Source organism: Acyrthosiphon pisum, chromosome A2 (genome assembly GCF_005508785.2).
Source record: "Acyrthosiphon pisum isolate AL4f chromosome A2, pea_aphid_22Mar2018_4r6ur, whole genome shotgun sequence".
In the NCBI taxonomy this organism is placed as follows: domain Eukaryota; kingdom Metazoa; phylum Arthropoda; class Insecta; order Hemiptera; family Aphididae; genus Acyrthosiphon; species Acyrthosiphon pisum.
Window position 1 is genome coordinate 61,080,865 of NC_042495.1, and position 20,250 is coordinate 61,101,114.

General features: G+C 26.5%; 1 protein-coding gene across 1 annotated transcript in view; it reads left to right on the forward strand.

The window, feature by feature from the left end:
• The window catches only part of LOC103310502, a 22,431-nt gene extending 3,192 nt beyond the window's left edge, over positions 1-19,239 (forward strand). The window contains exon 2 of the mRNA XM_029490263.1: positions 19,031-19,239. Within this exon, the coding sequence (XP_029346123.1) occupies positions 19,031-19,218 (188 nt within the window). The 3' untranslated portion in view covers positions 19,219-19,239. The remainder of the gene's footprint in view (positions 1-19,030) is intronic.
• The last annotated feature ends 1,011 nt before the right edge of the window (positions 19,240-20,250 follow it).

Here is a 20,250-nt window from a genome sequence, read left to right on the forward strand (position 1 = left end):
TTTAAACGTGATATTGCCATTACCTTTTCAAACCTGCAATACCACGTTTTGGTCTGACACGAATATTTTTAAAGCATTAAAAACAATGTTTACAATTTAGGTAGATTTATTTTGAAACTGTCAATCGTTTAGTTTTTATTTTTTACATATAAATAAACTTATTTTGAATGTTTATAGTCGTCAGAAAATGTGTTACAGTTTTCCTTGATTTGTGAACATTTTGGTTTTTGGCAATACCACCTTTTGCATTTCCACCCTTCAGTTGGGACTTCACACTTATTGTATCACAAGTACAACATTTTATCTGAAAAAGACGTTAAACCAAATTTAAAATATCGTTAGGCAGTTGAATAATAGTTTTTCTCGGTAATAATAATATGATCATTATTACGTCTTCATGATCATAATTAAAAAAAAAATAAAAAATCATTTTAACGTTAATTGATTTTGAAATTAATTACGGTTTTGATTAATTAACCGGTTCTAAAAATAAACGGTTACCGTTATAGATTTCCCTCTTTATCGAATTACGTGATTACCGGTAATTGATAACCACTTCTTAAAATTGAAACACCAGAACCGGGAAGCGGTTACCAGTCCAAAAAGTAGTCATGGTAACCGGTTACCGGGAAAAATCAGCTACCGGTTTCAAGCCCTGGTTTTTTTCCTTGCATAAAAATACTGACAGAATATTAACGAATTGGAATATCATGGAATTAATCATTGTAATTGTGATTTTATATTTATATAGTTTCAACTGAAGTAAAACGGTAAACGATAGAAAGATTGATTAATTTTATTCTGGACGAAGTTGTATAATGCAGTTAGTAAATTATAAAAAAATATATTAGTTCTTTACTTTTTAATTGTATAGAATTTTTAGTTCTATATTGATTATTATTTTAATATAATACACAATACTGTCTAATAGAACAAGTTATACACAACCACTGGGTAGCTCAAATTGTTGGTCGATCACTCTTCTAAGAACAAGAAACTGGAGGTCCAGTATACTGTTGAATGTTGATCTAATATATTTATAATAATATTTTACTGTGACTTGTTACACAAAATAGACAATGATTTTTTTTATCTGGTATACTATGTATAACAGTAAGCATTATTATATCAAAACACAAAATTACCAGTGGAGTTTACTAGTTCAACAATCTATATTATAATAATTTATCCAATTCGTCAACTTCACTAATTCACTGTGAAAATTACTTATTATTATATATAGACTAGCTGATCCCGTGCACTTCGTTGCTCGTTAAACGTACCAACTCTATACGACTCAAACTTTCTTCAATTTGTTATTTAATATTAAGTGTTTAAAATTTATCTTAACTTTTCCGTTGCCCGGAATAAAAATTCTGATTCACAGCAGTATATTATCAGGTAGGCAATCTACCTGCGGTAGATCGCGGACCCCGTGCTGTTTGTACTTATAAGTGTATGATTTAAATCTACAGTATCAAAGTTATATCAAGTTTTTCCTATGGTGGATTAATTATATAATCAATCAATATAATATCCTAACCTAACCTAACCGTACTAATATAAGATGAATAAAAAAACCAAATTTAACCATTTTTAAATCAGCCTGTCTTCTTACTAGAGGTCTAATCTACACACAACTATAATTCATCTATATATTATATATATATAAATGGAGCGTGAAAAATGTCGTTTATTATTATTAGTTGAATGTTGCGTTCGCGCTTCACGCGTTTGTGATATCCGAATTATTTCACGTTCATTTCGGTTGTCACGTTCTTGTGCACTTTGGTTAGATCGGTAATTACCTTGGTTTGTAGCATTTTGGGTTTTTCTACCTACATTGCTTCGTCGTAAAGGAGGCATATCAAATATAAATTATAGTGTCACATGCAATAATTAGTGATCATAGGTAACTTAACAATCTGCACAAAACACGATAGACGAATTTAATTCGTGTATCAGTTGACAAAAGCAAACTCAGTAGAGTAGGTAACAGAAAATCTAAGAAAAACAACACTTACGACATTGATGTTTCAATTTTCAACTTTTTTAGTAAAAATGTACGTCTTTAAATAATATACCTACATACACGAATAATGAATAAAAAATGTAATAGCATTATTAAGTTGTTCATCTACCAAATTATTATAATTTTAATCGTTCATTAACAGAGCTCATAAATAATCGACAACCATAGATTATGTTCTTGATCAGTGATTACATTGCCATGGAAACGATCAATATTATATTATCCATATTATAGTAAGGGCTGTTTTTAGGGTCTTCCCAGCAATTATTCGAATTTTTCTCACTGTAAAAACCATCCTTAAACTTCAACGAACATTAAAAAAAAATTGGCCAAATTGGTCCAGGCGTTGTTGATTTATGAACACATTTTGCGATTCATTTTCATATTATAGATAATAAAAATAATAAATATTAAAAAAAATTTCATGCATTTTTAAAAAATATTGAATTAGATAAAAACATATTTTTTTATCACAGCAACAGTATTAATATATTATACTAATAAATTTCATTAAAAAAAAAAAAAGTATAAATAATTTGGCATGTGATGTATTATTATGACCAGAATGCATATTATATAATATACATAACACAAACATTGTTTCAACCTATCATAATGTTCTTTATGCATTCCTAAACCATTCATTCGATGACGATGAAATTGGATAAAGAGATAGATGGGAAGAAGATAGGCTATATTTCGTCGCGAAAGAAAGTAAATAAGAGGTCCAACACGGGGAAGTTCTCAAATAGAGATGTTTAGATTGACGATGGAAATTATTGTGTATAAATGGTTGCTATTGGTTTTAATAAAAATAATAATTATTATTAATGCGATGAGACTGTGTATTTTAATATAGAATGTATCGAGTTCGAACCACGGTTTCGGTGGACCATTTTTTTGTATTATTTTGATACTTTAGAGTTAAATTATGCACTTAAATACGCACCACGTGGGGTCCGCGATCTACACAGATAGATTGGCTATCTGATATTATACTGCTCGCAAGCGAATCTCACCGACAACGCCGGTCGGGATGGCCATAAATTTAAAAAAAATATCATTTACACTTAAAAAAACATTGCTTTCACAACGTGTTACACCCAAAATGGGTTAAACAATCACGAAAACCTAGCGATAGCAAAGAATTTTTATGTCAGCTAAATATCTATTATAAATGTGAAGTTCATATTTAATTTCTAGATACATTTTAAAATGATTTATTTCAATAATTTATCTTTAATATTTATATAAAATACAACAAAACCGTTATCAATGAAATATCGAAGACAAATGTTTACAAAAATTCATGTCCCACTGTCCCTATATAATAACACGTGCTTGAATGTAATTTAACACTGTTCGTAGATTGAAATTTGGTAACTATAAAATAATAAAAAAATTTAAAGTAGACTGTGTATGGCTTTTCATTGGCTTATTCATCATAATTATTCACATAATATATTATTTAATTTATGGCTCACCGTTAGTGGCCGTGACATGGTGGATTACATTACGAGGAGAGAAGATAAGAGCGATACAGCTCAAATTAGTTTCTTTAATTTGGCACAACTCGAGTAAGTGGTTGAAATGGAGGAGGCATAACTCAAATATGTGGCCGAAATAGACAAGAGGTTCACTAGCTGCTTAATGGCACCTGGCAGTAAATGGCGGATGTCAAGAAATAATTTACCAAATATTTTATAAATCAGAGAGCTTTTAAAAATCAATCTTCTAATTATTTAGTGTAATTTTTATATTAAAAAAGAGTAAAAAAAATTGAATGGCGAACCTCAGCCAATTACCTATATAATATGTACTATATGTACATCCCCGTCTCCCAGTCGCAATGCGTTGTAATTGTATTGATATGTACAAAATTACAATTTAAATTACGTAAAAAAAACCGTTTCATTTCAGTTTGATAAAATGGTATAATTTAAATTTATGTTTGGTCTTCTTCAGTGTAAAATTTACTATGAGTAATATTTTAAGAATAACTATTTTAAATAGTTCTATTTTCTGTAATGAAGAATGTTATTTCATGAGCTGTTTACAACTTTGCATGATGGCTAATATTTAGTCGATGACTTGTTTAGATCACTTCAGTGAGGTCGGGTGCTAATTTCATTTGAGATATAAAGGATAATTTTTTCTATTTAACATATTTTATTTTATTGATTTTATAGAAACAGATGATAATAATTTTATATTAAAAATATTTTTTATTTTTATTTGTCCTTGTCGTATTTTTTTTATCAAATATTTTTTTTTAAGATAATTAAGTGTACAACAAAGTGTTTTCGTTTGTTGTATGCAACATAAAAATAAATTAAGTAATTTCATTTTATTAGCTATACAAAGGAAACTAAAGAAAATTGTGAAACCGTTATTATTTTATACAATTTTTTGTAATATTTCCAAGGACGTATCTTTATTATATTATAATTTTAAATGTTTACTTTGCCTATAGTCGGTCAGGCAAGAGAATTATTACTTATTCTTGAATAATACTTTGTTTTATAATGTTTGTGTAGGTACCTCTACCTCTATTATTTATTTTGAAATTGGACCCTAAACATAACATTTATATAGTTATAAGTTTAATATAGATAATATAGTAGTATCTAGCTATAAATATATCAAATAACTACCTTGTCTGTATATTTCATTTTTAATAATGTTATATACTATATCCTTTTTTGTTTCATTGAAACCACTATCATTAAAAAATACTGTTAAAAATAATCTATGCGATGTACAGTTTTAATGCGTGTTTCTAATTATACTTTTGTTAATATGTTAATTTAGTTTGTTAATATTAATTATTAAGATCCATGTTTTGATTATATGCTTCAATAATAACTTTCAGATCTTATAACATTGAGTACTATGACTAAATATACCAGTCAGACAATTAATCATTTAGAAAGCCTTATATTAGAATAAATTACAGTAAAATTATTTTCCAGTATAGGGATTTTTTTTAGAAATAATTCAATTTTCAAAATAAACATACCTACGTAAATGAAATATTTTGTCTTACTGTATTTGAATTAAAAAAATTACCCATAACATAATGATACCTAAATTGTAACACAAATAGTAACATTATTCCGTTGACTAAATATTATTATTGAGAATACCAATACACTTAAAATCAATATACAATGATAATATAATATTAGGAATAATTATGAACTATGATATACTATGTGGCATACAGTATGGATAGGTATGAAGGGTTAAACATAGGTATTGTTATGTGAAATAAAATATCCCTAAATTACTAGTGCCTTACATGTGTATTAATCAAACTATAATGATACACTCTGTCAAATATGTACCTAAACCATATAGTTAGTGTTCATGGCCGTAACTGTGAAATTTTTTATAATGTCTTCTTTTGAATAAATAATAGGTATCCACGTTAAGTTATTTTATTAAAATTTTTTTTTTGTAAGTTACTACCTATAAAGTGTAGATAACTTGAATAAATAGCCAAATATAGATTCAATAAAGCCTACTGTTCATGAACTTTTAAAAAATGTTTATTCATTCATAATTATTCAACATGACCCTGATTCAATTAATATGGAATATGTTTATTCAAAGCATTTTTTACCATTATATTTAAATACAATTATTAATTATGAAACTTTTATTTTTACAACTATTGTAAACTACTCGATTTTTAACAATTTATGCATAATATAAATGCATAAGATAAAATTATAGACAAGTAAATATATTGGAGTTGTATTGATTATTTCAGTTATACATTGTTAAACTTTTATTAATACCTAATTAATAGGTAGCTAAATATCTATCATTGCCGTTATTATAAAACGATATCTATTAAAAAAAACAATTGATCTGTTATAATATAATACATGTATTAATATGATAGTATGTCTTGGGTAATATTTTAGTTTGAATACATATTTGTTATGTATAAAATTGTTTTTTTTTTTTAAATTTAAATTTTAAAGACCCATTCTATTTTATATCATATTGAATTAAATTTAAATAACGAAGAATACTGGACAAATTGTAAGGAGACATCTCAACCACCAGATAGCGGGACATTATGTGGAACAAAAATAAATAATAATACATGTCCAACATGTCTTCGTCAAACCACGTAATTAACCATTACAAACAATATCTTACATCAAAACGATGTAAAAAATCGGATTTATGAACTCTTTATATCTTATCTATCTTACCTTTTATTTGTTTAATATATACTTTAAATATATCATATGGCTTATTAAGCATATAATATACGAATACATTTGTCTAATGTACAATTCGAATTGTATTAAATGTAATATTTATAAGCCATATTACAGAGTGATTCACCAAGCTACCTCACGCCATTTTTTTTCAATAATGCAGTAGGTATGCACATTATTAAAAATCAGATTTTTGGAATTTTTAAATATTATATACTATTATAGGTAGACTATTTTTTCAAATTTTTCCAATAATTTTACCACTTCGAAGAGTGTCCTGCGAAGATATTTATTTTTAATTTTTTCAAATAAGAACCAACTTTTTCAACCGAAAATTATTAAGCGGATATTTTTACGTAGGTATCAGAATAAAAATCCGAAGGAATAGTTTTTGAGTTATTTAACTTTGTGAACTAAAGATAGTAGGTTCGTGACAATGGACTTGGAAGATCCTATATAGTATAGGAGGCTATAATATAGTAGTATAGTTTTAACATTTAAGTGATTAATATTAATTTATTAACATTAATTATTTTTTAAAAATGGTCCGGATAAAAACACTTAACCATTCAAATATTTCATCAGTGATTTTTATTTTAGTAAAACCATTTTTAAGGACTATAGATATCTATAGCATAAATATTTTAGGTAAGGAAATTTTCCGTAAAACTCCGTTCAAATTAAGAACAAGCCATATCAACATTTAAAAAAAACAATCTGCTTAATAATTTACATTAAAAATGGGATCTTATTTTAAAAACAGAAATTTGTATCACCAATCCTTACGTAATTTTCTTCCTTTGTGCCTTACACCTTAAGTAGTACAAACAAATTCAGGAATTTGAAAAATTGGTCTTTGAGAATATAAAAAATTTGAGTTATTTAATTATTAAATAATTATAACATGGGAGTGAGTATACTTGGGGGATCATCCATTCATCCAGTATATTATCAACTGTAATAATATCTATGAATATTTTATTAATTATATAATCATATTGTATTGTATATTTCCATTGAAAGATTAAAATACTTTGTTCATATTTATATTATGTTTTTATATTTTATGTAAATATTGTATTGAATTCTTTATTTTTTTATATAATTATTAACTACATTTAGACATAGTATAAAACGTATATTTTGTATTATAAATTATAACACTAAATAAAAGCGTTTTGTTGTAATCGGTAATTTTTAAATTTTTGTTGTATACTTTTACTAAGAGGAATATTTAATCGCAGTGTCAATAGTATATATGTATCTATATAAATTAAAATAGGTACTAAGTTTTCACCTAATACAAAATACACATAGTAAATAGCAAATACTACTTGCTAAATATCAAGTAAGTATTTAGTATTTTTAAGGAACAGAGTACTTTGGAACATTGTTGAAGTAAAGATTTTCCATAACTTATACTTCCCACTCTTATATACCAATTAATATACTGCGTATACTTATAATATTATTGATAACCGGTACAATGTTTTACTAAAAATGTTTACATAAAATTACAAACTTACATAGTATAGGCTATAACGCTTGTATGTATATAGAGTTATAGATTTTTAGTTGTTCATTCTCTAATTATATATTATTCAGGTGTATCATGGTGATTAACCATGTTAAAACGGTGGTCGTATGAGAATTCATTAGCTGCTCAACCTCTTTAAATTAGTAAATCCTCGCGAGACACCGTATGTACTCGTATAATATTATTTGCATTTAATTAAACTACTAAAGTATACAATGATTTAATTGAATCATTTTTTTTTTGTAAGAATACATTGTTGACTGTCGTGATTTAAACATTTCACAAAATATTTCAATATTTTAATTAAAAAAATGATTAATTAAGTAATTCATGAACATTTGTCATTGGGCATTTATGTTTTCTCCAATATTATTGATTTTTTAAATGTTTTATATTGTTAGCACTCAGTAAACATAATATAAACATGTTTAAATGTTTTTTTAAAATATATAATATATAACAATAATACTATAATACATAAAACTGATATTACCTACATGTACAATATATCTAGTGGGCAGTGACTAGTTTATATTGTTATAGGAATGCATGATAATATAGGAATATAGTTTACTTTAACATGACTACCCCAAAAGAATTAACATAATAATATGGTTATACTGTGTTATAATATATAGTATTAACTACAGTAAAACTTCCGTTAACGGTCACCTCTATAGGACGGTCACCTCTATGTAACAATTAATTTTTTTGGTCCTGTCGAGTGTATCCTAGTGTTATTCTACCTCTGTAGGACGGGCACCTCTAAATAGCGGTCATTATTTACAGCCCCTTCGATGACCGTTAAATAGAAGTTCTACTGTACTTTTATCGCGGTAACATCTGATGACGTTTTTGCGTGAGAAAATTGCAATAAAATATTTCTGATTATAGGTTATTCAATATGTATCCAAAGTTCAAGCACGTGATAAAATTATTATTACCGCAAACGTCTAATTTAGACAAGACAGAAAAACGTAAAAGCTAAGGTCCTTATTTATTTTTATTTAAATTTATACTGATTTCTGTTTACAATAATATCATAATAATATAATGTAACACTGACATTTTTCATCTCACGGGATGAGTTCCCATAACATGTATTTGAATGCTGTCCGTTATTATATTTAATATTAATTATAGAATATTGTATAGGTACACACATAAACCGGTTCGAGTATAGACATACAGTTCAAATATATATATTTTTTTTATTTCAATATAACATAAAAAAGGATTCCATTGAAAACTTAAAAGTAATTTTGTAACACGTTATAAAAAAGGCAAAACACAAAATTATACATACTTATTAGATTTTATTATTATAATATTATATACTATAATTTTGAAAATTATTGTGCTACACTTATTTTCATATTGGTGCATAAAGTACTAAAGTAGGTACCTACTCAATTATATTACAAATATGGGAAGGTCGTAACTACATAATATACCAAAACTTGGATTGACACCATTCATAAGTTATTGATTTGTATTGTATAAGCAATATTTCTATGAATACTTATACGACTCATAACATTATTACATAATATCATTATTTTAATTAAAAGTGAATATTATACTGATTACTGAGTACCTATAGCAAATTTATCAATTTCAATTAGTTTTTTGTTTATTTCATATTTTAATTGTTAACCATAAACGTTACGCCAAGTTGTATAGTATTTAGTATTAAGATAATAACTATAGATTAATATCAAGGTCAAGTGTACAGTTTTCATAGAGACAGATTTTTTCCAGTTGGTTTCTTAAAGAAATATTAAGTCCGTATAATATATCAGCTGGAAATTGTAACCACCCGTCGACTGTCTGTTAGTCTTAATAATTCACTAGGTATCGTATTTTTTTTTTTATGTACGTTGGATATTTATGTTTTATTAGGTATCCAGTGATAGTCGTTAGATGCACGATGACACGATTATGTGGTATTTTGATTTCTCATTAATATCATTGTATAATAGATATTAGATAATATTGTCGCACGTACTTTATTTGTTAGGTATTCACTTACATCACTTTTAAAGACAGTGGAAAACAAACACAGTCAAACAGGTGTTTGTAAATCGTATTTTGTTAACTGTACCATAAATTATACGCTTTTAATAATTGATTTTTTTTTTTTTTTTAAAGTACAAATCCATATGATTCTCAACTATATACCTATTATATTATTATTATTATATACCAACTGATCTAGACTTGGTGTGATTAATATATCCCATCCATGGATTTATTCAATTATCCTAATATGTGTGATTATAATAGGATGAAAATTAAATAATCAATTTGCTTTGCTTGTCTTGTTTATATTGTTTTTATAAAACTTGCATTCTCTTCAGCTCTTCGAAATAATTTTTCTTTTGTAACGTATTTCTCGTTTTTTCTATTCAAATATGGTATTCAAATATTTTACGGATCGTTTAGTTAAAATTACTGATTTCAGTCCATTTTTTAAATGTAAGACATTATGAACTAACTAACTCTAACTTTGAAAAGAAAATATGAAATTAAAATCTAAAGTTTAAAAATTATATAGGTATTGGAACGCGCTCAGTAGAAATAAGTAGTGTAAAAAATGAAAATAATGAAAACATTTAAGCAATAGTATAAATTATAATATTATAGTACAAAAATTATGGATATGGATCTTAATATTTTGGATATAAAAGAGGAAGATGTTAAGAGGAAATAGATAACTAGTGTGTTTTACAGTAGGTGTCAAGTGTAAATCACTAATGAGTAAGTACTATAATCTAACTATATGTTAAATTTGAATTCTACTTTTTGTTCGTGTCCAGTCTAGGGATAAGGTATTTTCTAATGTAAAAATGACTTAGTAAAAATCCATAGATGGCAATGCGCAAGTAATCTGTTCCTTTACTTAGAAAAAACTTACATTTACCACTCTACAGTCTACATAGTTAACTCTAATCAACTGAATTTAACAATGATCAAAATATATTATGTTAACGACTAAGACAAACTTTTATAAAAGTATAGCTAGATAGACCATGTAAAAATTTAAATACCTACTGAAATATGCCATTACATTATTTAGAATAGTCTATAAAGAAGAAAAATAGTTTGTTCGTTTTTCAGGGTAATTTCTGGAACTACTTAACCTATTTTAATTTTTTTACTAGCAGTTAGTTACTCTATCTCAAGGATCTATAGGTTATATTTTGTCTCGATAAGTGGCCCCAATTTTTTTATTGCAAATTTGAGAATTTGTATAGAAATAGTAGAAATAATAATATATATATAAATATAAATGATAATAAATGATAATATATTTTTGTTTATTGTACTAATGTACCGATCTTGAATATAACACACGATATGTATACTTACATTGTTATTCAATGATACAAAATAGTCTATAGTTATTCAGTATTCACATTAGCTCGATGTACAACAAGTTCAATTCTATTTTTTTGTTTTAGGTGCAAAACAATCCCGACAGAAGTATTAACAGTTTCATGCTTATAAAAATATTTTGAGCTGCTCTATTAGTAAACAAGTAATCACCATAACCATAAACGAGATTAAGGCAAAAACGGTTCACGCACAGAATTAAGTATTTAATTCCAGGGCTCATAATATAATATATTGTATATGTATTAGGTTTTTGATTACAACATTGTTATCTTAAACATTATACAAAAGCTCTTTTAGAACAATACAATATAATTGGCTATCCAAAGCCACTCAATTATAAAGGGGGTTAAATAGTATAGATACTCGCCCCCTAAGTGTTTTTTTCCCAGCTATAAATGACATAACACTTAATATAATATGTACCTAGTTGGTATATAGGTACTGAGTTTATACTCATCAGTAATTTATATTGTAAAATATAGGTATTTTATAACTTTTTAAGTTTCCAAAATGATAATATTTTCGAATGACATAATCTACGGTAGGTATCTATAACAATATTATGCACTGACTCAAATATTTAGTTTGAATATTTTATTACTCATAACTATAAACCTGTCTAATTTTGATCCATTACATTCACAACATAAAACCACTAAGAAAAATATGAAAAATAATAAATAACCCATTGTAATACCAATTTGTGATTTTACATAACAATACTATTTATAATCTCTGTAGGTATTACAAGCGTAGAATATAGACAATTTAAGGTTATAAGAACCAATCTTGTGTAAATATAGGTTTAATAGAATAATTATTATCATTTAAAGGTTTAAATTAAAAAACACAATATTCTGTGTTTTTCATAATATTTAAATTTTATAATTTTAAAATGATTTAAAAAATGTTCATAATAGAAAATATACTATAAAAAATTGACGTACAAACACAAATAATAAACAAATACCAGCAAAAACACATTGTTTTTAAATATTATGAATGGTTTCCTGATGGCAACTGTAATTTAGATTATGCCTTTAAGGTGCAAACGCTGCATTGATGTGCACTGGACCTTTGAACCTAAAACTAATTTCCAGTATTTTACAAAATAAATAGAAAATATAAAAAAATATATTACGGAAAACAGGTATATATTTTATCTATATTTCACAAAATTGGTTTTGTTTATTTTCTGTAATTCAAAAATTAAGAACTTCGACGTTTCACTAAATAATATGTATATTATATAGGTAATGTACCTATGACGTAATATAATTTTCAAAATATAGAAATATATTAGTATATTGACTGGTTTTGAGCTATTTTAATTCTATATCTATACTTGCTTTAGAAGCTATTACAAGATTTATAAATGTAGTTTTTATATACATTTTAAAATATTAAAATTACATATTTGTAATGAATTTGCACAGTTTTTTTAAATAGACATTTGAAGTTACATATTTTAGTAATTATTCAAAAAATATTAATTGTAGGGGCATACCTACCACTTGTTTCCATTACTCGTATATTATTATTATTATCTATATACAATGACATTTACAAAATATTCAGATTAATTTTAAGCTATTATTACATACTTACCATGATCCTATTCACAACATAGATAAGTTTTGTAACAGGAAACTACCACAACACACTTAAAGACCCTTTTCAGGGCCATAAACAATAAATATGACAGTTTCAAACACAGTAAAACCATTGGTTGTAATAATCAAAATTCAAAGTATTAAGTAAACAAAAGAACCACAACATCGTAAATTCTCAATACGACTACACACGTAGGTTATGATGTAGTTTTTCATATATCAATCTGTGATGTATAGTGTACCAACCAGAGCATGTCGTGTACAAGGCGTCCCATTAAGCATATATACCATGCTTGGACACTCCAAAAAGATCACTATGGTTAGAGGAATATTTTTCCCACTAGGTACTGAAAAAGAAAAGTCTAATCCATCTTAAAACCAAAATCCATCTTTTAAAAATATTTACGTCATACCAACCATGCTGTAGTTAACAGCAAATTATCATAATGCACTTTAAAATAAATCAATCTCAAACACTGGAAAAGATCTAATCTCGGTGCAGCAATGCAGTATATTATAACATTATTATGTGCATTGTGCCCCCGGAACAGTCATGCAAAGTAAAGTGGATACCTACTTGACTTTAAGTCAAACTCTTCAACTGATGACAACAACCTCAAGACGAACAAACTAAATACACGGAAACAATACGACGAATGCAACTATGACAAGTACCAAACCGTAGACACCACTGAGCCATGGTAATCATCCACTGAGTTAACCAAAACGATACGAGACTGGAGCTACCTACTCAGCTACCCAACCCAGATCCCAGCGACCGAGTCAGTGGGTTCGCAGGATTGCCGTGACTTAATGGCTGTCTATCCAGCAATCCCACTTGCATCACACCTCGCAACCAGCAGGAGCCAGCAGCCAGCAACTGTACCTGTGTGCATCCAGAAACACCGTGTCATTATACGGTTTTCTACCTGGAAATCATATACCAGTGTAAGACGCGTTACCAGTGACCGACGATACCCTGGAACTCGTCTTTATCGTAGCGGTATCCTATATGGCGTTATAATCATACTAAGGCATACGCATACCGACGACTGATCGACCAGTGAGCGCGCTGTGACCAAAACATGATACACTCCAATTATTTTACAATACCAATCTTTGACAAATTAAACCTAAAGGCCAATCGTCAGATGCATGTAATATAATATGTCAATTCATATCTGAACTATGAAAAATAACAAATCGGTCACAAAAACGCTATATTCGGAATTACATAGCATGTTATTGTGACCCACCCGACGTTACTGATCAGGAAATCGTCCCCGGACTTACGTTTTTCATCGCTGCCACTTAGATATTTAAAGGGCGCGGAAAATACAATAGTCCAATCCTTACATTGTAACCTAAAACACTATATTCTCGTACGGTTTAGGTACTGTATAGTACGGTTAGGCTCTCGGAACCATTATCCGTGTTAAACATCTGATCGGGTACCATTAAGGCGTCAACCGGAGTCGACCTCTATGTCCTCCAAGTGTATACATCTATAAAATATATGTATATGTATATTATATTATTACTTTATACAGACATAAAACCAAAGCTATTACTGAAAACTTCAAGTTCAAAATCATTTCTCGAGACGGCACCACATGGAATAGTGCACCATTTCAGTTTTGACTTTTGAGAATAACAATTATATTATATGAGATACTTTTACGAAAAATAACTGTCTTGCTAAGAGCAACATATAAATACATTATAAAATACCATTAGAAATATAGTCTTATTATTAAACACCGTTTCCACTCTGAAAAGCTTAGTGTGTGCTATGAATTATGATCAACCATTATTGAAATTAAATTACAGTGACTAACTCAACGACGTTTCCGCGATACACATTCGACACCTCATAAGTAGCAAAACAACTTCTCCAATTTGTATTTTGGGATCTCATTTCCAATCAACAAACTTAAAAACAATGTCATTCATTGTGCAAACGATCATGAAGAAAATTACGGTATATTGATCATTAAAAGACCTTTGAACTCCTATTAATTACTCCCATATCTTCATAATGTTTTGATATTTAAACATTGTTTTATTACGGTTTTATTTTATGTACATACTTAGATTGAAAACACAATAGTGGTCTTAATTTAGAATAATATAATAGATTTATTAATGAAAAATCATTGTTTCTGATGATGGTTAGTTAATATTTAATAAACACGAACATGCTTGTAATTCATGTAGGCATTAAATGTTTAAAATACCTAAATGTTAGTATGTATACAATTCTGTTTAAACATTTTTCATGTATCTATGAAAATTATTATTTATTAATTATACTACAACATATTTTAATGTTATACTTACCAGCTTCAACGCGTATTTTTCTAGTACCTATATTTTATTTGTTGAATAGCCATATTGTAGTATAATCACAATGTATATGTTAAAGTTTTTCCTCTAAAATTTCAATTTCTACGAAATACTTATATTAAATACGGAACAAAGTTAATAACAATCATGAAAAATTAGTTAAAATATTTTAACTAAAATCACTCATATTGTGTATACTTTTAAAATATTCAATCTACCTACCATAATTACTTGCACATGCGTTGCGTTTTATTTAATTCTTATGAATATATTAATATGTACAGCTTTTAAATATTTAAATAATTAAAACCTTTAATCAAAGTCTTTAAACTATATACAAATAGTTATATATAACAGAAGTCACTAGTCACTAGTCAGTATCACCACGATGTTTTAATAAATTACAAACTAAGCAGGAAGGCAATCAGTAAAAAAATTAAATTCACCAATTTCAAAAAAATCTTTAAAAATTAAATAAGTAGTTAACGCAAACATAATTCATACAAGAATTTCTGAATTGGTATTTTAACTAGATGTATTATTCGGTTTGGTATAAGATAATAAACGATCTACAAATATACCAACTGCAATTGTATATTTAATGACAAATATATATACCATTTAAAATATATATATACATTCATACTCGCAACTATTTTCTTCGATGGTGCAAATATTGAAAATCTAACTTTCGGAATTTTTACATGTACTTTAAGACCTTATTTTCAAATTCTTAATATACTTTTTACTACTTAAGGAGAGTCTTGTGGAGATACATAGGGATCAAAATTTCCGAAAAAAATGGTTTTGACGAAATAAACTGGTTTTTTTCCTGAAAAAATTGAAAAATTGAATGAAAAATATGGTTTTTTTTCTAAAGAACTGAAAAAGTAATGTATAGTGGAAACAATTTAATAAATAATGATAGTTGATAATCATATTATTACATACATAATATTATATATACCATACGTAACTTAGAGTCTGTAGTGGATACATCTAGAGGATTCTATACTTGATAATGAATAATTATAATTTGTAATATTAACGACTAAAATACTAACTATTAAGTATTTACTAATTAGTTATTTCTTATTATTTATTGATATTATTTTATATTTAGTATATTTTATTACCAACTCACTAAGTTCGAAAATATAAAAACTATCAAATAGTTACTAGTCATCACTCACCACTCACCACTCACCAGTCACTGTAATATAATTTATAAGCCTATCAGCCAGTTACTATATACCTTATTAGTTATTAGTTATTACAAATATAAATAGACAATATATTATAAGTATACAATTTTTAAAATTTAAAAATACAGGTGATTTATTTTCGGGGAATTACACTCTCTCTTATTTTCAGAACAAATATTGAAATATCCGTATTAATATTTTTAAATTTTAATACAATAATAGGTACATTGATAACCGTATTAGCAAATGTGAAATGACAATGACAGGTTTCGTTATCTATTTTTAAAATTATTTTTTTTTACATAGATTATTTTAATTTTTAAACTTAAATAAAATTATTTAATTTTCTGAAAATTCGGTTTTTTTTTTAATTTTCCGAAAACTTCGGTTTTTTTCGGAAATGTATTATTTCAATATTTTCCAATTTGTCCACGTTTTCCGAGGCTCTGGGGAAAAAAACCGTTTTTTCCGACATTTTCCCCAATTTTCCCGGAAATTTTCCGGCATTTTGATCCCTAGAGATACAAACTTCTTAATTTAAATAATCCTTCTGTAAACTTATTTAGTAACTATTTTTTCTGAAAATATTGACGTTACAAAATCAAAATTTAAACCTATAGTTTTTGAGTTATACGAGTTATTTGTGTGCTCGTACTTAAAATAATATATTTGGAGGGTTGGGTATAATAATTTGAATTTTTTAGTAATTTATATCAATCTCTTAACATTTATAATTTTCAAAAATGGTCTTAATCTAATATACACTAGGTACATCTATTTTATATTTTTGTAAAACTGATTTTAAGTAGTATTACACTAAGTTCAATCTTTTCAATAACTGAGAAACTATTTGTTCGAATATTGAATTAAATCAACATTTAAATAAACATCCACTAAATAATTTACAGTGAAAAAGAGAAGTTCTCGTTAGAAAAACAGAAAATTGTATCTATCTATAAATAAAACATTAAAAAACCTCAAGAATATAAAAAAAAAATAATAAAATGTGGGTTAGCATGCTTGGTAAATACCCTGTATCTAGAAGTGGTGCAATAACCATACTCTATATTAGTATGTAGTGGTGCAATAAGAAATATAGAAAATTCGTATTTTTAAAATGTGCTTACACAGTCACACGAGAATTTTGAGTTTCGGGAAGAAATAGGAATTTTTATTTTATCCATAAAATATGGCTGCTATTGATTTTAGATTAAAATAGCAATAGTAGAAATTCGTTTTTTATATTATATAAAAATGATTGTCACTATTTACCTAAAATAAAATTATTGGTATGATTTTATAATTGGATATAATTTTAACCCGTATTTAATATTTAGCCGATTTATTTTTTATTCGCGCAGGTTAATTTTATAACCGTTTATTTCTGATATAGATTGGTTACTAGTACAAAAAAAAAGTTACTTATTAATTATTATATTATCCGCCAATTTAAAATAAAAATTTTCATTTTTTTTTTTTTTTAATTACTAAACATCGAATATTAAAATATAACAAATTAAACAAAGTTTGAATGATGTTAGAAAAGTTAGTATTTTTAAGGGGAAAAAATGCACGTGATCAGCTGTATTATGTACAGGTTTATATTGAAAATAAACTAACCTTATGGAATGTATTGCTATTTTCGATTTTCATATTAATTTATTATACATAATAAAAAATAAAGTTCTAATTAATTTTAAAGTTACAGTTCTGCTAGTTAAGTCAGATGGAAAATGTGTTAAAGTTCTTTAAGAAGAGAAAAACCAAAAGTATTTTGTAATTACTAAAAATAGTTTATTAGTTAATAACAAATACACCACCATGGTAAAAGTTTAATTTTAGGTATTGTATTTAGTATTTACCTGCAAAATGAAAGTCCTTCTTCATTGGGCAACAAAAAAAAATACCACTAGAGAGAATGTGAAATTAATATTTCATGCTAGCGGTGTAGGTATTCCATTTTCGTGATGAAAATAATTGTTAGAAATAAAAAAAACAGACATAGACAGGTCCCAGATGACCATTGGATATATAGAGGTGAAAGTCAACATTTATATGGGTTCGCTAAGGGGTGGTTATATCAGAGCAGCGAAAATAATTAAAGTTAAGGTGTTACACACACATACTATTTTAGATCAAGAGTGCTGAGTGAATGTATTGGTTTTACAATATTATGTGTGTGCCGTGTGCGTATGTTGTTTTTTGTGCTTGATGTCTCCATTAGGATCAATGGAAATGGTCCAATTTTCATCTTATAGAGGTAATATTTGAATGAAAATCTGATTTGTTTGGTACTCTGAAAGGGTTAAATTAAAACATGCCCAGTTATTTTCAAATCAATTTCGTAAACTAAAAAGAACTGCAGAAAAACAGGAATACTTACGCTGTACTCAGTTCGCGATAAAATCGATTGTGTTGTCATTAAAAATAAAACAACTGTCGAGATTTGACATTTTTTTTTTACTTGTGTTTTCCATCGTTTGAAAATCAAGTAATTTAGTAAGTTTACGACGTAAAAGAAAGATATTATATCGTTTTCTTTTATATACTATCAATATAATATTGCCATAGCTTAGTATGTTAGAACAAACCATTTTAAAATAATCAATATATTAATATATAACATATTATATTAATTGTTTTTTACTTTTTACTTATAGCATTCAACTCTTATACTTGGAATGATACAGCTCACACAGACTGGATACCTGATGACGTCTTAACAGTGACGTACGAAGATGGTAAATGGAGTAAACCCTACTACGATTGTGGTGGTGGAAATATTTGGATGCTCACGTACACTGTGCCATTTTTTGGTTACAAAGAAGGGAAATACTTTTTCAAGTAAGTTAAAAAAAAAACATATTAAAAATTCTGTTTAGCAAAATAAATAGTTTTGTATGATTTTAAATAAGTTATAAAAATAGGTTGTATAGTACTTATATAAACTTCAACTTTTTTAGAATGATAAAAATAAAATTATTTATTTATTCATTCATTCATTTATCAATTATGAAGTAAATTAATTTGTATAGGTTTTTTTCTGAATTCATCTGATTTTGAAACGTGGAAATAAGTAATATGTTTACTTACACATAATATGTTTTAGTAAGTAAATAACTAATAGTAAAAGTACATTTATAGGTGCTTTACGTTTGTATTTATTTTATAAAGAACTGTATATATATATATATTTTTTGTTAAAATAAATACATTATACAAACAAAATAAAAATTTTAAAAATCATTCTGCTTCATTGTAGGTTTTGGGTGTAACACTTCATTAAGTAGGTAGGTGTCAGTCTCCACTACCATAATTTAAACTACTCTACTTAAGATATTAGGATGAACAATTTTTGGAAAAAAAATCACAATGTTGTAAAATATCATCTATTATTATTGATATTATCAACTAATAATAGTAACAACAATAATGTGCATGTACTATAGAAATATATAGAATAAGTTCGTAGCATAAACAACTTTAACATTAGGTAGGTCGTAGGTAGTCTAAAAATTTTTAAAATGACATTTTTTTATAGAAAAAAATACCTTACATATTGTTTAAAACTTTTAGTCCCTACGTTTAATATTTTTTTAATAACAATATTACAAAATAACTAAAATTGTTTTAGGAACAATGGTAATTTTTGTTTGAATCTGCAATATGCTAAAAATGTTTAAGTTCTTAAAAAAAAAACAAAACTCGCAGAAGTAAATAAATACTTTTACTATATTCCTTGGTAACTTTTTAAACAAATATAAAAAAAATATTGAAATATTAAATAATTTGACCAAGTTTTTAATAGAAACTTAACTTTCGTAATATATTATCTACAACAAATTTATATCACAATCCAATTTTTATTAATTTTATATCA